At 51.2% G+C, this 22567-nt stretch overlaps 1 protein-coding gene across 2 annotated transcripts in view; it reads left to right on the top strand.

Annotated features, from left to right (window-relative positions):
* Positions 1-22567, top strand: part of CACNB4 (calcium voltage-gated channel auxiliary subunit beta 4) — a 130681-nt gene that overhangs the window by 41373 nt on the left and 66741 nt on the right. Inside the window, exon 1 of one of the 2 annotated variants that reach the window (XM_054177608.1) lies at positions 18092-18291. The exons of the other annotated variant lie outside the window; for it this stretch is intronic. Within the exon in view, the coding sequence (XP_054033583.1) occupies positions 18247-18291 (45 nt within the window). The 5' untranslated portion in view covers positions 18092-18246. Of the gene's footprint in view, positions 1-18091; positions 18292-22567 lie in introns of those variants that run through there. 2 annotated transcript variants of the gene reach the window in all.

Genomic DNA, 22567 nt, shown 5'->3' on the forward strand with positions numbered 1-22567 from the left:
TGCAGCCCATGGATGGCATCTTCAGGAGCAAGCTGAGGGCTGCCCAGGGCCAAGCCTCTTCTTCCCTGGCTGGTGCCCCAGCAGGACTGTGTCCCTTCTGCCTTCCATCCCCATCCCTCTGTTCCTGAATCCACCTCCAGAATCCAGCTCCTGAATCTGGTTCCCATCAGCTGCTGAGATCAGTCTGGGACTTGCCCAGTGCCTGTCCCCAGCATCAGTGGTGCCAATGGTGCCCTCATTGCCACCAGGGCTTGGGTTCCCTGTTGGTTTGTGTCTCTCTGTCTCTCTTCCATGGCATTGTTCTTCTTTCCACCCCAGCTGGTTGAGGTTCTTTCCCAGCCCATCACTCTCTCCCTTCTTCATGTTCTCTTCCCTTTGTGCAGGTAGAGGGCTTCCTGGAGAGCCCCTGGCACTGCTCTGGTGGCCCAGCACTTCCCCTCCACAGGCTCTATTACTGTTGTAATCTAGGCTTGCACAGAATTTTAGTTGAAACATGTTTTTGGTGGTGCTGTTTGCTTTCCTTCTGCCAAGCAATTCCATCTTCCTGCTTTCCACAAGCCATAGCAGAGCCTCCTCCCTGCAGTGAGAAGCTGCAGAAATGATTCCACCTCATAGAGTGAAGCAAGCCTGGTGTGTGCATCTTCCAGGAGCTGGGTGTATCCAGGCAGCAGGAGTGGAAGCAGCAGCAAGTTATTTTGAGGAGTGGTTGTGGAGGGATTGATGGAGATCCAACTGCATTGGAGTACAGACACAGGGATCACCACACAGAGAGGTGGCCAAAGAAGCAGGAAGATGCTGGCTCAACATTCTCTCACCATGCAGCAGGACAGGTGAGGGGGTGATCTGCTGGAAAGCTGCTCTGCAGAGAAGGACCTTGGAGTGCTGGTGGATGAGTTGCTCATAAGCCAGCAGTGTGCCCTTGTGTCCAAGAAGGCCAATGTTCTCCTGGGATGTACTGGGAAGGCTGTCACCAGGAGGTCAAGGGAGGTTCTCCTCCCCCTCTACTCTGCTTTAGTGAGGCCATGAACCCTTGGTGGAGTTGGCTGCACCCCTCCATCATGCTCCTATTTTATCCCAAAGCTGCAGACTTTGAGGCTCAGCAGGTCAGGCACCAGATGTTGAACCACAATCTGAACAGTGTGGATGGATCTCAGGTCTGGGAGCTCTGCCTGTGTGAACTGGAGAGTTTGGGTGTCCAGACAGTAATAGTTAGCTGCACCCCTCCACCATGCTCTTGTTTTGGTTGTTTGCACCCCTCCACCATGCTCCTATTTTATCCCAAAGCTGCAGACTGTGAGGCTCAGCAGGTCAGGCACCAGATGTTGAACCACAATCTGAACAGTGTGGATGGATCTCAAGTCTGGGAGCTCTGCCTGTGTGAACTGGAGAGTTTGGGTGTCCAGACAGTAATAGTTAGCTGCACCCTTCCACCATGCTCCTATTTTATCCCAAACCTGCAAACTTGGTGCCATGGTGTAGTCATGAGGTCTGTGGTGACAGATTGGACTTGATGATCTTGGAGGTCTCTCCCAACCTTGGTGATTCTGTGACTCTAACTTTGAGGCTCAGCAGGTCAGGCACCAGGTATTGAACCACAACAGTGTGGATGGATCTCAGGTCTGGGAGCTCTGCCTGTGTGAACTGGAGAGTTTGGGTGTCCAGACAGTAAGAGAGTGTGTGTGGGGGCTTTTCAGTTTGTTGGGAAAAACTTCTCCTTGTAATCATCTTGGATCCCTCCTGACAGTTGGGCAGCCACTGCCACACTGCCTGTCAGGAGAGAGGAGTGACTGAGAGGGATCTGTGCAGGTTAGGAGTGTGGGCAGAAAACAAAACACTAATCATCTGCAAAAGTACAGTGAAGGAGAGGTCATCTTCAGCATGCCTTGAGCAGATGGATGGTGAGAAAAACAAGGCCAGAAGATGTCTGACAAAGGGGAGCACAAAACATACCTTAAGTTCCTCAGAAAGTTTGTGCCTTTTGATAAGCACAGAAGTGCCACTTTGTTGCTCCACATCTTGTCTCCTCACTCAGTTAGAGGGCCAGAGCAAGTTTGAGAAGTGCTGGAACTCTGTTCCATGAAAGCAATGTCTATCTCCAGTACCCTTGGCTCAGGTAGTTGGAGGAAGAAGGAAGGCAGCTCTCCCCCAAACCCCCAGTGAGATCTGGACAGGCTGGAGAGCTGGGCAAAGGGGAAGATCAGGAGCTTCAACAAGGAGAATACAATAGAATTAACCAGGTTGGAAAAGACCTTTGAGATCATTGAGCCCAACCTATCACCCAACACCATCTCATCAACTCAACCATGGCACCAAGTGCCTCAGCCAGGCTCTTCCTAAACACCTCCAGGGATGGGGACTCCACCACCTCCCTGGGCAGCACATTCCAGTGGCCAATCTCTCTTGCTGGGAAGAACTTCTTCCTAACATCCAGCCTAAACCTCCCCTGGCACAGCTTAAGACTGTGTCCTCTTGTTCTGGTGCTGCTTGCCTGGGAGAAGAGACCAACCCCCACCTGGCTTCAACCTCCCTTCAGAGAGTTGTAGACAGCAAGAAGGTCTCCCCTGAGACCTGCAGGCTAAGCAACCCCAGCTCCCTTAGCCTCTCCTCCCAGGGCTGTGCTCCAAACCCCTCCCCAGCTTTGTTGCCCTTCTCTGGACACCTTCCAGCAAGCTAACATAGAGTCCTGAACCTGGAGAGGAACAAGCCCATGCACCACTACAGGTTAAGGGTTGACCTACTGGTGAAGGAAGTTGGAGTCCTGGTGGACAATAAGTTATCTATAGGACAGCAATGTGCCTGTGTGGCCAAGGAGGTCTTCTGAGGTGCATTAAGAAGAGTGTGGCCAGCAGGTCAAGGGAGGTTCTCCACCCCTTCTATTCTGCCCCAGTCAGACCACATCTGCAGTGTGGTGTCCAGTTCCAGGCTCCTCAGTTCAAGAGGGACAGGGATAGACTAGAGAGTGTCCAGTGGAGGCTCTGAGGATGATGAAGGGAGTGGAACATCTGTCTGATGAGGAAAGGCTGAGAGAAGTTGTCTGGGGCTCTGCTCAGCCTGCTCTTAGTTGTTGATGTCCCTGCTGATTGCAGAGGGGTTGGACTGGATGAGCTTTGAAGATCCCTTCCAACCCAACCCATTCTGTGATTCTATTGTTATGGACACTCTATTGTTGTTTTCACTCTGTTGTTGTTTTGGGTGGGGGTTTTTTTTGAGCATACCAAATGTTTGACCCTAAATATGGATCCATCTCCATGTATCCCTACTTGTTGTTTCCTTTCTCATCAGCAGTTTGAGATCTAGGGCAGAACTCTCCTCTCAGGAGCCTATTTTGGGGTTGGGTTGTTTTGTTGGTGTGTTTTTCTTTCAAGTAGGCTCTGTAAGGATGTTGTCAAAGGCTGGAATAAACCAAACATTCTGTTCTTCCTTTTTTATGCATGACTGCAGGGTTGGGGAGACTGGGGGGGGAGAGATGTCTAACAACGGCGTGAAAGAGTCAGAGGAAGAAAACATTGGTATTCATGGCGGCAATCACTGCGCCCCTGAAGGCCCAGCCAGCATGGATTTAGGCAGGGCAGGGCCTGCCTCTCCAACCTGATCTCCTTCTATGCCCAGGTGACTGCCTGGTGGATGTGGGGCAGGCTGTGGATGTGGTCTACCTGGACTTCAGCAAGGCCTTTGACACCGTCCCCCACAGCAAACTCCTGGCCAAGCTGTCAGCCCCTGGCTGGGACAGCAGCACTCTGAGCTGGGTTAGGAACTGGCTGGAGGCTGAGCCCAGAGAGTGGTGGTGAATGGTGCCACAGCCAGCTGGCAGCCAGGCACCAGTGGTGTGCCCCAGGGATCAGTGCTGGGCCCCATCCTGTTCAATATCTTCACTGATGATCTGGATGAGGGGGTTGAGTCAGTCATCAGCAAGTTTGCAGATGACACCAAGTTGGGAACAGATGTTAGTCAGTTAGAGGGCAGAAGGGCTCTGCAGAGGGACCTTGACCGACTGGACAGATGGGCAGAGTCCAATGGGATGGCATTTAACAAGTCCAAGTGCCAGGGGCTGCACTTTGGCCACAGCAACCCCATGCAGAGCTGCAGGCAGGGGTCAGAGTGGCTGAGAGCAGCCAGGAAGAGAGGGACCTGGGGGTGCTGATTGACAGCTGCCTAAACATGAGCCAGCAGTGAGCCCAGGTGGCCAAGAAGGCCAATGGCATCCTGGCCTGCATTAGGAATAGAGTGGCCAGCAGGAGCAGGGACGTCCAGTTCTGGGCCCCTCAGTTTAAGAAGGACATTGAGACACTTGAAGGTGTCCAGAAAAGGGCAGCAAGGCTGGGGAGAGGCCTTGAGCACAGCCCTGTGAGGAGAGGCTGAGGGAGCTGGGGTTGCTTAGCCTGGAGAAGAGAAGGCTCAGGGGTGACCTCATTGCCCTCTACAACTACCTGAAAGGTGTTTGTAGCCAGGTGGGGGTTGGTCTCTTCTCCCAGGCAATCAGCACCAGAACAAGAGGACACAGTCTCAAGCTGTGCCAGGGGAAGTTTAGGCTGGAGGTGAGGAGAAAGTTCTTCACCGACCGAGTCGTTCATCATTGGGATGTGCTGCCCAGGGAGGTGGTGGAGTCACCGTCCCTGGAGGTGTTCAGGAGAGAACTGGATGTGGCACTTGGTGCCATGGTCTAGTTATGATGTCTGTGGTGACAGGTTGGACTTGATGATCTTTGGGGTCTCTTCCAACCTTAGTGATACTGTGAGACTGTGATACTGTGATCTGAGTGTGCAGAGCACCAGCAATCACCTCATCTGTCCAAGCTTCTGAGCTTTCACAGGGTTGCAGCCCAGCATCATGTGCTGTGGTGCATCCTTGCAAAGTAGGACCACTGAAAGCTCTACTCGTGGGTTGAATCCCCAGGCCTGGAGGCGTTTGAAAGAAGCAGAGATGTGGTGCTGAGAGACGTGGCTTAGCACCAGCCTTGGGAGAGTTAGAGAATGGGTGGACTTGATGATTTGAAAGGTCTTTTCCAGCCCAAACAATGCTTTGGTTCTATGGTTCTACATGGGTTCAACCATCCAGCTTGACCTGCAGGAGCAGGGAAGTTCATCATCTCCCTGTACTTGGCACACTTAGGTTCAGTTTTGGGCCTCTCACTCCAAGAATGACATTGAGGGGCTGGAGCAGGTCCAGGCTGGTGAGAAACAGCTGAAGGAACTGGGGTTGTTTAGTCTGAAGAAGAGGAGGCTGAGGGGAGACCTCATTGGTCTCTACAACTCCCTGAAAGGAGATTGGAGTGAGGGGGGAGTTGGGCTCTTCTTCCTGGTTTCAGGTGATAGAATGAGAGGAAATGATCTGAAATTGTGCCAGGGGAAGTTTAGGTTGGAGATGAGGAACAATTTCTTTGCTGCAGGATTGGTCAGGCACTGGACCAGGCTGCCCAGGGAGGTGGTGGGGTCGCCAACCCTGGAGATGTTCAATAACTGTGTGGCCATGGCACTGTGGGACATGGCTGTGTTGGATTGATGGTTGGACTGGGTGATCTCAGAGGGCTTTCCCAACCAAACCAGTTCCCTGATTCTGTGGTCTTTGTCCAAGAGCTGAGGAGCAGATTCTAGTCAATGCTGGTTGAGTAGCTCCTCATGCATCAACCCCTTTTTACACACAAGAGTTTTTCATGCCTGTGGCATGAAGCTGGGCTTTGCTGCTGCCAGGATTGCTACAGTGAGGATTGTTCTGCTGTGTGAGGAGAAGGCAGAAGGTATTTTTAGTCCTTTCTAACTGCCTGAGATTTGTAAAAGGATTCCTGCAGTGCTGCTGGCACGGGGAGGATTTTGAGCTGCTGAATGAACTGAGAACTGCAGGTGTATGTCACACTGTGTGCAGCACACATGACTCAATTCATCCCAGCCTCTCACCTGGCTTTGCAAGAGCCTCGTGGTGCCCAGGGATCCCTGAACTCTTGTCCTGTCCTAAGTCACTCTTGTACCTGCATCCCACTGCAGACCCCAACCCTCTCCTGCAGGAATGGTCAGGCACTGGAACAGGCTGCCCAGGGAGGTGGTGGAGTCCCCATCCCTGGAGGTGTTCCAGAAACCTGTGGCCATGGCACTGTGGGACATGGTTTGATGGCCATGGCGGTGTTGGGTTGATGGTTGGACTCAGTCATCTTTTTAACCCAAATGATTCTATGATTAAATGACTTTACAGGCAAGGACTCCACTTACTCAGATAGGCAGAGCCAAATCCTTGAGTCTTTCTCAGCTCAGTTCCCAACTATCCTGACTGAATGTTTAAAGGAATCAGGTTGGACAAGTGGCTCCTCCTTCACTGATCTGTTGTTTCTGGATCAGTTTCTCCACTTGGATGGCTGTCATGGAAGTCTACTGAAATGACCTGAGGAGTTTCCTACAGTCTCTTGCCATCCACTTTGCAGTGCTGGGTTGCAGTACATGGAGAATGATGCATAAGAAAAGGCAATGGAGTCAACAAGGTAATGAAGCCACCCCAAGAAGCAGCAGCAGCTATAGATTAAGATCTGTATAAAAAACCTGATGGTGACCTTCCAGTACTTACAGAGGACCTGCTGGAAGGATGGGAAGGGCCTTTTGACAAGTAGGGATAGAATGAGGGATAATGGTTTCAAATGGAAAGAGAGGAGATTCAAGCTGGATATTAAGAGGAAATTCTTCATTGTGAGAGTGGTGAAGCCCTGGAACAGGCTGCCCAGGGAGGCTGTGGATGATTCCTCCCTGGGGTGTTCAAGGCCAGGCTGGATGAGGCCTTGAGCAAGCTGGGCTAGTGGGAGGTGTCCCTGCCCATGGCAGAGGGCTCCTAGATTCATAGAATGGTTTGGGTTGGAAGGGACCCTAAAGATCATCTAGTTCCAACCCCCTGCCATGGGCAGGAACACCCTCCCCTAGACCAGGTTGCTCAAGGCCTAGGTTGGAACTAGATGATCTCTAAGGTCCCTAGATGATCTTTAAGATCCCCAGATGGAGGATAAGGAGCGTGGAGCCTCCACAACTTCTCTGGGCAAGCTGTTCCAGTACCTCACCACCCTCAATGCTCTCATGTCTGTGTGTCTGGGTGTGGTTTGGTACTGATGACACTTTCCAGAACTCAGTAGTGACTCTCCTTGCTTGGGCAAAATAGCATCAGCTTCCCATCAGCTTTGTGACTGGCTTTTACTGGTGGTTTCCCATCATCACAGCAGTCTGAAGTGGAGGACAGCAACACCCAGCAGCAGCACTTAAGGCAGCTCACAGAATTGCAGCATCACAGAGTGCATCAGGTTGGAAGGAAGCCTCAAAGCTCATCTTGTCCAACCCCTGGCAGTGAACAGGGGACATCTCCAGCTAGACCAGATTGCTCAAGGCCCCATGGAGTTTGAGTCTCAGTGCCAGGAGATAAGGAGATTGATTTGCATTCATAGGAAAAGAAGAGTGGCTTGAAAGAAGAAATACAACAAATGCTTAATCCTTTGGCCCAGATGGGATTTTGGCATGGAAGATAACCCCAGATGGGGCTTTGGTGTGGAGGATAGCCCCATCTGTCTTCTCTAAAACCAGAAACCCACCCCCCCATCTTCCTTTCACCACAGAATGCAGGCACAATTCCAGCCATAAACCCACCCTGGCTGTTGGGGTTGGTATCTGCAGTGTGCCTCTGTGTTTTGGACCTTCAGCCAGTAGCAGCCTGATGGACACTGGGAGCTGCTGAGTTTCTCTGTAGGGAGCTCCAGGCTCTGTGACTATCACCACAGTGGGTGCAGGTACCTCAAGCTGCAGGTCTTTACAGGGAGCCCCATGTTAACACAGTGAGATGGCTGTGGGCCACGTCTTGCAGGCAATGCTGGGTTTGTTGCACTCAATCCTGTGCACCAGTGGAAGCCACAATTAGAGTTAGCCTGGGTTAGGAAAACCTCAGAGAGCATTCATAGCTGCCTCAGGAGGTGGAGACAATCAACTCTTGTCTATCAAAAACTACCCTGCAAGGCCCTAGCTAAGGCTCTCAGTTCCCCACAGCAGAACTTCAGTTCTTGCAGATCCCCACAGTGCCTGCAGGGAAGGGAGATGTCACAGCCAGTTAAATATAGAGGATACCTACAAATGTAGCCCAGTTACCTCTCTCCTTGAAGGTGCTCTAAAGCTAGGGGAAGTGACAATGAAGTCTTCACACTCCCTGTAATTATAGCAGCCTTTATGTAACAGTGTCAGATAAATGTGGTTTAGAATAGGTGGCACCTCACTTCCTGCAGAAGAGCTGTCAAATTAGACCCTACCAGACTAATTCATTACTTGAAATTCAAAGAAGGAAAGCATAACATCCAGTAGTCTCTGGGAAGAAAACCTTTAAAGAGACAGAATCCTCCATGCCCATGGCACATAGAATCACTAAGGCTGGGAAAGACTTCTAAGAGCATCAGGTTTAATCTAGGGAAGTGATTTTGCCTCTGTATGTGGCAGTGCACACCTCCAATTCTGGATTCAGTTTTGGGCTCTGCACTCCAAGAAGGACATTGGGGTCCTGGAGCAGGTCCAGAGAAGGGCAACCAAGCTGGGGAAGGGTCTTGGAGAACAGGGCTGCTGAGGAGCAGCTGAGGGAACTGGGGGTGTTCAGTCTGGAGAAAAGGAGGCTGAGGGGAGACCTCATTGCTCTTTACACCTCCCTGAAAGGAGGCTGGAGTGAGGTGGGGGTTGGTCTCTTCTTCCTAGTTTCAGGTAATAGAATGAGAGGAAATGGTCTGAAATTGCACCAGAGGAGATTCAGGTTGGAGATGAGGAACAATTTCTTTGCTGCAAGAGTGGTCAGGGGTTGGAACAGGCTGCCCAGGGAGGTGGTGGAGTCACCACCCTTGGAGGGGTTCAAGAAACCTGTGGCCATGGCACTTTGGGCCATGGTTTAATGGCCATGGGTTGGGTTGATGGTTGAACTCAATGATCTTACAGGTCTTTTCTCTGATTCTGTGATGTCCATGACCACCAGACCATGTCCTGAAATGCCACATCTACACAAACAGCACAACACTTCTTTCTCTGGAAAGCTAAATCCATTCTTATTCATCCGATACCTCCAAGGACTACCAAATGCCACAAACATTCTTCCAGTTCTCATTGCTCCTGAGGTGGTGGAGAACAAGATCAATGGGGATCTCAAGAGGTTATCTTATTTGTACCTCCCCCCCAAGGCAGAAGCTGGTAGTACTCAACCAAAAGCTTATCTAATCTATATTACAAAACAGTTGAGGAGAGGGAGAGAGAAAAATTGCTTTAGAGGGAGAAGGGGTGAGCATTTGGGCTGTGCCAAATAACTTAGGAGAGTGAGGACTTGAACTCCTTCCAACTGATGGAAGTAAGCTCTGCCTTAGGTGGATTGCTGGAGAATGCTGACAGTCATTTTCCTTTCTATTAATGAAATACAGACTTGGGCTCTTGTGCTGAGTCCAACAAGAGCAGCATCATATGGAAGAGAGCAATTTCCTTTAAGGGGTCCCAGAATTCAGGCAAGAGAAGGTCAAAAGCAGTTTCATATGAAGTGTGCTGATGATTGGAGAAGGACCTTGGAGTGCTGGGGGACAAGAAGTTATCCATGGGACAGCAGTGTGCCCTCGTGACCAAGAAGGCCAATGGTCTCCTGGGGGGCATTAAGAAGAGTGTGGCCAGCAGGTCAAGGGAGGTTCTTCTCCCCATCTGGTGAGACCACAGCTGGAGTATTGTGTCCAGTTCCACACTCCTCAGTTCAAGAGGGACAGGGATAGAATATACAGAGTCCAATGGAGGCTGTGAGGATGATGAAGAAAGACTGAGAGACCTGGGGCTGGTTAGCCTGGAGAAGAGAAGACAGCGGGGATGTTCATAATGTTTATAAATATCTGAGGGGTGGCTGTCAAGAAGAAGGGGCCAGGATCTTTTCAGTGGTGTCCTGTGATAGGACAAAGGGCAATGGATATAAACTGGGACCCAGGAAGTTCCACCTCAACATGAGGAAAAACTTCTTTGCTGTAGGGGTAAGGGAGCCCTGGAGTAGGCTGCCCAAAGAGGCTGTGGAATCTCCTCCTCTGGAGATGAAATTCAAGACCCATCTGGATGCATTGCTGTCTGTCCTGCCCTAGGTGATCCTGCTTTGGTGGAGGGGGGATCAGATATGATAATCTCTGGAGGCCTCTTCCAACCCTCCACTGTTCCATCAGCCCCTGATGCTGAGTTTTGGCGCCTTCTGTCTGCTTAGAACTGCTCAAAGGAGTGGGTTGCTCTCCAGATGTGCTATTAAGGTGACCACTAATGCTTCTTGGTTTTATGCCCTCACCTGCTGTGGTGAGAGTGTCTCATTACTCCTAAGTAATGTCCAGGAACATAGATTCATAGATTGATAGAATGGTTTGGGTTGGAAGGGACCTTAAAGATTATCTGCTTCCAACCCCCCTGGCACTGGCAAGGGACACCTTCCACTAGACCAAGTTGCTCCAGGTCACAGCAGGAAGAGGCCATAAAGAACAACTGACCTTCTCCACTGAGTTGGTGTTGAGTTTTTGTTGCTTCAGGGTTAACATTCCTCTTGATCCTTCTCCAGGAAAGGAGGCAGAGAGTGGCTTTTCCCAGACCTGAAGTGCAAAACTCACAGCATCCATCACAGAATGATGGGGGTTGGAAGGGACCTCTGGAGATCATCCACTAAAGCAGGGGCACCCACAGCAGCTTGCCCAGCATCACAAGGGACAGCTGGGTTTGGAAGCTCTCCAGGCAAGGAGCAGCCTGCTCCAGGGCTCTATCACCCTTAAATCCAAGAAGTTCCTCCTCATGTTTGGATGCAACTTTGTGCCTGTTACCCCTCATCCTGTCACTGGGCACCACTGACAAAAGCCTGGTCCCATCCTCCTGATCCCCACCCTTTAAGTATTGATCAGCATTGATGAGATCCCTCTTCAGCCTCCTCCAGACTGTATAGTCCAAATTCTCTCAGTCTTTCCTCATCACAGAGATGTTCCAGTCCCCTCAGCATCTTGGTAGCCCTTTGCTGTACCCTTTCCACCAAGTCCCTGTCCCTCTTCAATAGGGGAGCCTAGAGCTGGACCTAAGTACTCCAGCTGTGGCCTCACCAGGTCAGAGCAGAGGAGGAGGCGAACCTCCCTCGACCTGCTGGCCACACTTTTCTTGATGCACTCCAGGATGCACTCCTTCTGCACAAGTCTGCAGGGAGTTAGAAGCAGCAAAATCCCAGGTGGAAGTGGAATTTGTTCAAGTAGGAAGAGGAGAGAAGTTGCTGACTTACAGCTCTGGCTTTGCGCAGTGCGGTGCTGAGGCGTCGCCTTGCCTTGGCAATCTGGTTCCTGCGCAGTTGTTCAAGCAGCACTTGAGTGTGTTTATGCAAATAGTTCACTGCTACATCTCCTCAAAGAGCCCTAAGAGTGCTGTCATTTGATTGTGTAATCCTTGGATTGGGCTTTAAATAAAAGCTTCCCATGGTTCTGTACAGAACTCATGCCCTGGGGTGGAAAAAAAACACTAGAATGAAATGGTGTTGCCACATTTGGACAGCTCAGAAGGGACTAAAGAATTGATATGGGAGAGTATCTGGAAGCATGTCTCAAAGAGATGTCCTTTCTGCTTCAGAAAGGGCTGGCTTTCATAAAAAATGGAGAATATTGGGTGTATGCAGAGAAGGGAGGAGGAGTCCTGGTGGACAAGAAGCTGCCCATGAGCCAGCAATGTGCTCTCGTGACCGAGAAGGCCAGTGGTCTCCTAGAATGCATTCAGAAGAGTGTGGCCAGAAGGCTGAAGGAGGTTGTCCTCCCGCTCTACTCTGCCTTGGTGAGCCCACAAATGGAACCCTGGGTCCAGTTCTGGGCTCCCCAGTTCAAGAGAGACAGGGAAATACTGGAGACAGGGAAATACTGGAGACAGAGGCTCCAAGGTTGCTGAGGGGCCTGGAGCGTCTCTGTGGGGAGGAAAGGCTGAGAGCCCTGGGGCAGCCCCAGAGGGGATCTGATCGATGCCCAGTAAGAGCTAAGGGATCTGTGGTGTGCAAGAGAATGAGGCCAGACTCTTGTCAGTGGACAAGGGCAATGGGCACAGAGAGAAGGTAGAATGTACCATTAAAAAAAAAGGATTTAAAATGTTAGCCTTTTAAGACAGACTTTTCCAGTACTTCAAAGAGTTAGTTCATCTCATTTACCCATTCCATGTTTTCCTGGGGTCTCTCACAGCTCTTCGTGCTCACACACCCCAACACCGAGGGGCTTGCAGATGCTCATTGCTTTACTGTTAGCCAAGTGCAGACTGAAGGTGACAGGTACCAGAGCCTTTCTTGTTGGCCTGAGGCAGTGGAATTCCCTGCCTAATAATGTCAAGTCATTTGTATTCCTCTTCAGAAGCAGTCCAAGGATGCTTTTGATCTCTCAAACCCTTGAGTGAATCTGTGACCTTTATCTTCTATTGTGGAGGCTTTTCAACTGTTCCATTGAATCACTCCTTGGGAAGCTCACCTAGGAAAGTTGAAACCATCTCTGCTGTTGTACTCTGTCCATTTTGCCTGTGCTAAGCTGTGCTGGATGTTGAAGCCAGTGCTTTTCACTTTCTGGAAGCTGGCAGAGCTGGCCACCCACATACCCAGTGTAACACAGTGTCCCTCCCCATGTCCCTGTTTTACTGAAGAGGGCCCCATGCTCTAGCAGCCATTCCAGTGGGACAGGTCAGTGGAACAGTGATGGCTTCTCTTTGAAATACATCTTGAGCTCTGGGGTAAAAGACCTGGGAGTCCTGGTGGACAATGGGATGGCTGTGAGACAGCAATTGCCCTTCTGGCCAAGAAAGCCAATGGCATCCTGGGGTACATCAAGAAAAGTGTGGCCAGCAGGTCGAGGGAGGTTCATCTCCTCCTCTGCTCCGACCTGGTGAGGCCACAGCTGGAGTACTTAGGTCCAGTTCTAGGCTCCCCTATTGAAGAGGGACAGGAACTTGGTGGAAAGGGTACAGCAAAGGGCTACCAAGATGCTGAGGGGACTGGAACATCTCTGTGATGAGGAAAGACTGAGAGAATTGGGGCTATACAGTCTGGAGGAGGCTGAAGAGGGATCTCATCAATGCTGATCAATACTTAAAAGGGTGGGGGTCAGGAGGATGGGACCAGGCTTTTGTCAGTGGCACCCAGTGACAAGTCAAGGGGTAATGGACACAAACTCCACCATTAAGAAGTTCTATCTAAACATGAGGAGGAACTTCTTGAATTAAAGGGTGCCCAGAGAGGTTGTGGAGTCTCCTTGTCTGGAAGCTTCCAAACCCAGCTGTCCCTTGTGCTGCTGGGCAAGCCCCTGTGGGTGCCCCTGCTTTAGCAGGGGTGTTGGGCTGGATGATCTCCAGAGGTCCCTTCCAACCCCTGCCACGTTGTGATGCTGTGAGTTTTGCATTTTAGGCCCAGGTCTGGGTAAAACCCTATAAATACAATGGCTCCTGTATAATTTTTTTGCCTCTATTTCCATCTTGGATCATGAAAACTCATTTAGGGCCTCCACCCTAACTAAATGGGGCCAAGCCCTGCGATTTAGGCACCTAAGCTGAGTGCTTGGAGTGGGTTGTGTGACGCTCCCTTCTGTTTAGATCTTTTTGCAAGTCCAATCTCTATTTAATGAGCTGTGTGTATTTTTATAGCATCTTTTAGGAGCCTTTCAAGTTGAGTCATTAAATATATATTTTTAATAACTTCTCTGTCTTAAAAGGACAGTGTGAAATGTAAGTAGTGGAAATCCAATAGTGATTCCCCTGACTTCTGAGTTAAATGATTTCATTATAAATTCATGTGAAGTTCAGATGCCTTTTCATTTTTTCCCCCCCCTCCTCCTTGTGATTTCGTGGCCTCCTTTTCTTTTGAGCTGAGCAATGATTCCTTCTCCTCTTCAACTGTATTAGTCTCCCACCAACAATATAGTCAGTCCTTCAAATTTGTGACATCACAGGTCGCCACGGTGGGGAGGGGAAGGGACCTGTTTCGCAGCACAGGCCCTAAGAACCGAACCAAAGCCTCCCACACAGGGAGTTTCATGAGAATTTGAAAGCCAGTCCTAGAAGCTGAAATCTTCCTCCATCTCAGCAGCCTTGCTCGAACCACCATGAAGTGCCCCAGAACATAGTGGAGGTGTTCTGCAGCCCGCATTCAACTGGAAGGATCTGCCCCTGTACTCAGCACTGCTTAGGCCACACCTTGAGTCCTGTGTCCAGTTCTGGGCCCCTCAGTTTAGGAAGGAGGTTGACCTGCTGGAAGGTGTCCAGAGAAGGGCAACAAAGTTGATGAGGGGTTTGGAACACAAGCCCTATGAGGAGAGACTGAGGGAGCTGGGGTTGCTTAGCCTGGAGAAGAGGAGGCTCAGGGGAGACCTTCTTGCTCTCTACAACTCCCTGAAGGGAGGTTGTAGCCAGGTGGGGGTTGGTCTCTTCTCCCAGGCAAGCAGCACCAGAACAAGAGGACACAGTCTCAGGCTGCACCAGGGGAGGTTTAGGCTGGAGGTTAGGAAGAAGTTCTACACAGGGAGAGTGATTGCCCATTGGAATGAGCTGCCCAGGGAGGTGGTGGAGGTGTTCAGGAGGAGACTTGATGGGGTGCTTGGTGCCATGGTTTAGTTGATTAGGTGGTGTTGGATTAGTTGATAGGTTGGATGTGATGATCTTGAAGGTCTCTTCCAACCTGGTCTATTCTATTCTATTCTATTCTATTCTATTCTATTCTATTCTATTCTATTCTATTCCATTCCATTCCATTCCATTCTACTCTATTCTACTCTATTCTATTCTATTCTACTCTATTCTATTCTATGGATAACTCCCAGGAAGAGGATGAGCTGCTGCTTATTCCCTGGGGTGGTCCACACTTAGTGAAGATGACCATGAAGGAGCAAGTTGCCCAAGGGAGGTCAAGGATGCCCCCTCCCTGGAGGTGTTCATGGCCAGGGTGGATGAGCATGGAGGGTGTCCAGGTCTAGTGGAGGGTGTCCTTGCCAATGCCATGGGGGATGGAAGGAGATGGTCTTGAAAGTCCCTTCCAATGCAATCCATTCTGTGAATCTATGAATTATTCATACATGTAGTTTCTGTCTTCTGAACAAATATTCTACCTGAAGCAGGAGTGCTGTCTTGTTTGAAACAGGCCACTGGGAAGCCATCAGGGATTCATTGTTAGTTAACTACTTGCTGTGTTTTGTTTGTTGGTTTGGTCATGTTGGCAGCGAGCTTGTTGCATGGGGTTAGAGATGAAGTTGCTGCTCCTTGGAAGACCTCCTTGACCGAGGACTGGATCCTGGAAAACAATTCAAGAGACCTAAAGTCTAACATTCTTCTCTTAATCATCACTGGGACTATGCTTCCTCTATAGGATAGATACAGAAGGTCTTGCTCAAGACAAATTGTGCAAATCAAGAGGTTATATGGACAGAAGCAATGAGCACAAGGAGGGCACAGGAGGGGTAGTAACCTGGGAATAAGACTTACTCTAACTTTGGGGAATCTTTGATGGAATCATTGAATATGGGGAGAGTAACACCTTTGGCTTTGCTTCAGGTGCCTGTTGGACACTTCCAAGTGATTAGTGGTAACTTTGCTGAACTAAATCAAGTTTTGGGGAAGAAATAGCAGATATGAGCACAGAGATGAACATGTCCAGAGAAGGGCAACAAAGCTGGTGAAGGGTTTGGAGCACAAACCCTATGAGGAGAGGCTGAGGGAGCTGGGGTTGCTTAGCCTGGAGAAGAGGAGGCACAGGGGAGACCTTATTGCTCTCTACAACTACCTGAAGGGAGGTTGTAGCCAGGTGGGGTTGGCCTCTTCTCCCAGGCAGCCAGCACCAGAACAAGAGGACACAGTCTCAAGCTGTGCCAGGGGAGGTTTAGGCTGGATGTTAGGAAGAAATTCTTCATAGAGAGTATGATTGCCCATTGGAATGTGCTGCCTGGGGAGCTGGTGGACTCACCATCACTGGAGGAGACTTGATGGAATGCTTGGTGCCATGGTTTAGTTGATTAGATGGTGTTGGATGATGAGTTGGACTTGATGATCTCAAAGGTCTCCTCCAACCTGGTTTATTCTATTTTATTCTACAGATTGCACTGAAGATTTAGATTGTTTTAATAAGGCTATAGAAAGTCAGTTCACAAAACTGCAGAATGCATCAGGTTGGAAGGGACTTTCAAAGCTCATCTTATCTAACACCCCTGCAGTCAGCAGGGACACCTCCAACTAGATCAGGCTGCTCAGAGCCACAAGAAGTTTGACCTTGAATGTCTCCAGGGGTGGTGCCTCCATCACATCTCTGGACCCAGGGAACTACATCCCTGTGATTCTTTTATTATTATTTATTTATTATTTTAATCACCTGTGGTGATTTTCTGGTGTTGTGCTTGCCCACTACAAGTGTTGATGGTCTGAGAAGGAGAAAAATGTCTTCATTGATGATCTGGATGAGGGGATTGAGTCAGTCATCAGCAAATTTGCAGATGACACCAAGCTGGGAGCAGATATTGGTCAGTAGGAGGGCAGAGGGACCTCGACAGCCTGGACAGATGGGCAGAGTCCAACAGGATGGCATTCAACAAGTCCAAGTGCCAGGGGCTGCACTTTGGCCACAGCAACCCCATGCAGAGCTACAGGCTGGGGTCAGAGTGGCTGGAGAGCTCCCAAACAGAGGGGGACCTGGGGGTACTGATTGACAGCTGCCTGAACATGTGCCAGCAGTGTGGCCAGGTGGCCAAGAAGGCCAATGGCATCCTGGCCTGCATTAGGAATAGTGTGGCCAGCAGGAGCAGGGAGGTCATTGTGCCCCTGTACTCTGCACTGGTTAGGCCACACCTTGAGTCCTGTGTCCAGTTCTAGGCCCCTCAGTTTAGGAAGGACATTGAGAGACTTGAAGGTGTCCAGAGAAGGGCAACAAAGCTGGGGAGGGGTCTGGAGCACAGCCCTGTGAGGAGAGGCTGAGGGAGCTGGGGTTGCTTAGCCTGGAGAAGAGGAGGCTCAGGGGAGACCTCATTGCTCTCTACAACTCCCTGAAAGGAGGTTGTAGCCAGGTGGGGGTTGGTCTCTTCTCCCAGGCAACCAGCACCAGGACAAGAGGACACAGTCTCAAGCTGTGCCAGGGGAGGTTTAGGCTGGAGGTGAGGAGAAAGTTCTTCACAGAGAGAGTCATTGGCCATTGGAATGTGCTGCCCAGGGAGGTGGTGGAGTCCCCATCCCTGGAGGTGTTCAAGAGGGGATTGGATGTAGCACTTGGTGCCATGGTCTAGTCATGAGGTCTGTGGTGACAGGTTGGACTGGATGATCTTTGAGGTCTCTTCCAACCTTGGTGATACTGTGAGACTGTGTCATGCTGAAAATTCAGTGCTTAAGTGTAGGAGATGGGAAGTTTAGAGTCGTACAGGTGAAGGGCTCACTTTGCAGTTTCCTCACTCTGTGGTGGACTGTGTTGGTCAGTTGGCTTCCCTGGATGTGGTTTTTTCACCTGTGGAATGAGGTGTGCCAGTCTGGTCAACATACTCTGAGGTCCAGGCAGTGTGGCTGATGAGCTACGGCTGCTTGAAATGAGGGGGGGAACCAGAAACTTCCACTATTAGAGCTCCAGTAGGAATTTGTGCCTAAATTTGGTTGCAAATAAGGCCCAATCTTATGTTCTTTTAAGTCTTTAGTGTTTTGGGTCTGTTTGGCTTGTTTCCAGACCTTAGGGGAGTGTGGGGGTTGTGTGTTTCTCTCCAGCTGCTGTTCTCTGGGATCCTGAAGAAGCGGGGTTGTGGCAAAGAAAGGAAGAAACGGTGACAAAGAAAGAAAGAAAGAAATGGCCCCGTTACTTGCCTCCCCTCGCCACCGCCTCAGGCAGCCCGGCAAGAGGCGGCAGGCAGCCGCTGTGCTTAGTTTGTCAGGGCCGTGAGACGGCTGCCGAAGCGGCGGGCAGGGGGGCAGCGATGCTCCTGAGCGTCCCGCGTGGTGGCGGTAGTGGGTGCGTCGTAGCCAATAGCGACGCGGCAGGGGCGCACCGCAGCCAATGGCAGCGCGGCGGTAGCACGTCGCAGCCAATGGCAGCGCGGCGGCGCGGGGAGCGGGCCACGGCGGGAAGGCGGCGGCGGCGGGGGTGGGCTGCGGGGCGGCGCGGCGCGGCTGGGGCGTCCGCAGCGCTGAGAGGGCAGGCTCGGCCCCGCCGCCGCACAGGCCTCCGCCGCCGCTCGGTTCTTCCCCCCTTCCCCTTTCCCCTCCCCCGCAGCGCCGGTTCCGCACCGAGAGAGGCGCCCGGCGTCAGCGGACCTCCATGTACGACAATTTGTACCTGCATGGATTTGAAGACTCGGAGGCGGTGAGTGCTGGGGAGGGGGAGCCCGCAAGCCCACCCCCCGCAGGCTTTGTTAGTGGAGGTGGCGTGCGCCGGCGGGACCCCGCCGAAACGCTCCTCCGTTGCATAATTTGGGGGGAGCAGCTGTATTTCGGGGTCCCGGCAGAGCTTGCCGGCGGTCAGCGGCGCTTGTGCTCCCGCAGCCCTGTGCCGGCGGCTCCCGGGGCGGGCAGCGCCGGCTCCTGCCCCGCTTGGCGTTCATCGGCGGAGCAGTTCGGAGCCGCTAATTACACAATGCTCGGGCCGGGCTCGTCCGAACAACCCCAGAAGTTGCTGGGCTGCCGGCTGTATCCCGGCCGGGCTGTTGGCAGGGGACGAAGCAGCGGGGCAGGTGCTGTGGCAGCAGAGGCATCATGGGGATGACAGCAGCAGGGTTGCCCCTGAGAAGCTGGGGCAGGTCGGTGGTGTTCATTGGGAAATGATCTCCCCACCGCCTGCCCCCAGTTTTCCTTACTGGGAAGCTGGTGACATCCCTCACAAAATGGTTCTCTTGCAGCACGGAGGCTCCCCCCACTCCGTTACCATGGTCCGAGCTGGACAGCCCAAATAGGAGATAGTGGCGGTCTGTGCTCCAAGTGGTATTTCGGCCCCGGGTGGGCAGAAAGGAGTCGGGGCAGGGGCCAGCGCTGGGCTTGCTGCGGCGCTGAGCACGCCGTGCCATATTAAACAGGGATCTGTTACATAAGGCGTTGTGGCCAGCTCGTAAAACACACAGATGATAACATAAACCGGAGCGTACGTCAGCGCAGACGTATGGATGGTGCGATGTGCTGTCCCCAGGAGAGTGGACAAGGTGCTGGATGGCTTCAGAGGAGGCTTTCTGCCTTGCCTGACAATGAGGTAGCGTCGGTCTAGGGCTGGGAAGCATTACCTGTCTACGTGTTGCCTACCTACTAGCAACTTGATTCGGTATCTCTGTTGCTTCTGAGGGAGAAGGAGCCTCGGGTGTGCAGAATGGTGATGAAATGATGTGGTGCACCATGCAGGGAGGTTCTGCTCTGCCCTGGTGAGACCCCACCTGGAATATTGTATCCAGTTTTGGGCTCCCCAATTCAAGAGAGACAGGGATCTGCTGGAGAGAGTCAATGGAGAGCTACGAGGATGAGTAAGGGACTTAGACTTTCTTCACAGGAGAGATGTGCGAGAGATCTGGATCTGTTTAGTCTTGAGAAGAGCAGGCTCAGGGGAGATCTTATCACTGCCTGTAAATATCTGAGGGGTGGGTGTGAACACAACAGAACCAGTGTCTTTTCAGTGGTGTCCTGTGACGGGACAAGGGACAGTGGATACAAAGAAATCCGGGAAGTTCCTCCTCAACGTGAGGAGAAGCTTCTGCAGCCTGAGCGTGACAGTGCCCTGGGGCAGGCTGCTCAGAGAGATTGTGGGGGTCTGCTTCTCTGGAGAGATTCCACACCCACCTGGATGTGTTTCTGTGTGACCTGTCTTAGGTGACCCTGCTTGGGCAGGGAGGTTGGACTCGATGATCTCTAGAGGTCCCTTCCAACCCCCCACCATTCTGTGATTCTGCTGGGAGAGAACCTGCAGCATCTGAATCCCTCAAAAGGCAGAATGCTTTCAACACTGTGCTGCTTTGGGTCAATGTAGAAATCCCTGCCTGTTTAGCATGCATGTGTTAATTTGTGGTTTGTGTTTTCTGTCTCTGCTGCTTGCAAGCTGCCATGCCAAGTGCATATGAGTGTGTTGGTTCCTTTAGGGATGTGTTTTAGGATCCAACTGGATGTTTCTGTAAAGCAGGCAAAGCGTGAATGCCTGAGAACTGTTCTCAAGCCTGAATCTGTCTTGTGCTGCTGGTAATGCCTTTCAGCAAAGTGTAAATATGTTCTTTAAAACAAACAAACAACTGAAAAGTGCAGTAGCAAGGCTAAGAAGGTTTAACTTGCTGGATGCAGCTTGCTGTAGAAGAAATGTTTTGGCTATAAAAGGCAGAATTTGAAGCTCACTGGAGAAGGCAGGTAAATATCTAGTGGGATTCAGGGGTGCTTTTGAGATGCTTTGCAATAAAGCAGCCTGCTCTAGTTGGAGGTGTCCCTGCTGACTGCAGGGGGGTTGGACGAGATGAGCTTTGAGGGTCCCTTCCAACCTGCTGCAATCTGTGAATCTGTGATTTCTTCCAAGGCCTTTGTCTGGGAAAGGCAGTTTTACTGACAGCAGAAGACCTGTTACACAGATAGCTGTGTTGGGATTTGGACTGCAGGAATCCTGATAGCAGCAGAGGAGAGGAAAAAGCTCTTTGGTTTTCTGCTTTGAAGGGCTGGGATGAAGAAGGCATTTCCAGGTTCCTTAACATTCTTTTAAGCAGTTCCTGAGGATGCTTTTGTAGTTTGTAATTACAGCTGTTGTAATTTTACAGTCTCTCAGTGCTTAATAGTGTTTTTGATAGCCTTGCTTTCCAGAATCGTGGCAGTATGGGAGAATCTCAGATTTCATTAGTGAAAAACCCTACCCCAAACCTAGATTCACACATTGCATTGGGGTGGAAGGGAGCCTCAAAGGCCATCTTGTTCACCCCCCCTGCAGTCAGCAGGGACACCTCCCAACTAGAGCACGCTGCCCAGGGCCACATCAAGGCTGATCTTGAGTGTCTCCAGGGATGGGGCCTCAACCACAGCCCTGGGCAACCTGTTCCAGTATTTTACCACCCTCATTGTGAAGGACTTCCTCCTGATGGCCAACCTAAATCTACCCTGCTCCAGTTTCAAACCATTGCCCCTTATCCATCACCACAGTCCCTCCCCAACCCTCCTGTAGGTCCCCTTCAACTATGAAAATACAGCTCTAAGGTCTCCCTGGAGCCTTCTCTTCTCCAGGCTGAAGACCCCCAACTCTCTCAGCCTGTCCCCATAGAGGAGGTTCTTCAGCCCTCTGTCATCTTGGTAGCCTCCTCTGGACCAGCTCCAGCAGCTCTTATATTCCCCTGAGAAATCTCAAGGCTGTAAACCCCCAAGGCTCAGCCAGGAAGCAGACAGAATTCCCCAAGTGTTTGCTTGCTTTCTGCTCCTGAACCACTTGCTTCCAACATTTCTACCTTATTATTCTGTTGGATTCTGACTCATGGCTGGAGAATGCCTGCTGAGACAATATGCTGGCACACAGGTAGCGTGATGGGTCAGAGGAGGGCTGTTTGCAAGCCAAAAAGAGCCAACGTAATCAAATTAATCCAGTGCAAAACAAATGGAGGGGAGAATGCTGCTTCCCTGCTGTGAAGAGAAAAACAACTGTGAGCCTGCAAAGATTGAAGAAGGTGCCTCAGTGTTCTCCTGGGCTTTAGGACCTGGAAGGCTTAGCCCAGCTTTTGTGCAGCTAGTGACTCAAGGAGCCGTGAGCTGGTTTGCTCGGCGTGCTCTTTCCTTCCCTGCAGCACAGGGAGACGTGGTCCAGGATTTGTGCTACTTGAAATGCTTGTAGTGAAAAATAAACCTTCTCCAGAGGAGTCATTCTAGTACAGTAATATCTTCCTCGAGCAGGCTGTTGCCCTGATAAACCCCATGCAGCCTCATTCTGATGGCAGGAGGTAAGAGCTAACAAATCATTGTATGTTTTCACTGTTTTGCACACAGGCCCTGCTCACACTGCATTTCATGGAGTCATGGAATGGTTTGGGTTGGAAAGGACCTTAAAGATCATCTAACTCCAGCCCCCTGAGCTGGCCCCAGCACTGCAGGTGGGGTCTCAGCAGAGCAGAGGGGCAGAATCCCCTCCCTCCATCTGCTGCCCATGCCGCTGGGGATCAGCCCAGGACACAGCTAGGGCTGGGCAGTGGGCTCATAGTGCTGGGGAAAGTCCAGCTTCTCATCCACCAGCACCTCCAAATCCTTCTCAGGGCTTCTGGGGAAGTCCTGTTCTTTGAAGGAAATCCTGGTGTGTGTCTGAAGCAGCAGAAAGCTTTTACAACCTGATGGACTAGCAGCGTTCACTCAGAAGGTCCATTTCAACCTCCAGCTCAGAAGGCAGCTGCTCTGAGTGAGCCAAATGGGTGCAGGTGCTGGGCATGCTTTAGGGGTTCTCCCAGGCAGGACTTGGAAACTCAAGCTGTGCCTAGCTCTGTAGTGGTGAGGCTGAAATGAAAATCCACTCACTCTCCTGGCTCAGGTTTGTCCCTGCAGTGTGAAGGTGGCCTGGGTTTATCAGGGTGAGTCTCTCTGAGAGCAGAGGGAAGAGCAGCAGCTGTGATCAAGGGTTAAGCTTTGTGGCTCTGCACTGGACTGAAATAGATGTGTGC

Source organism: Dryobates pubescens, chromosome 2, assembly GCF_014839835.1.
Source record: "Dryobates pubescens isolate bDryPub1 chromosome 2, bDryPub1.pri, whole genome shotgun sequence".
In the NCBI taxonomy this organism is placed as follows: domain Eukaryota; kingdom Metazoa; phylum Chordata; class Aves; order Piciformes; family Picidae; genus Dryobates; species Dryobates pubescens.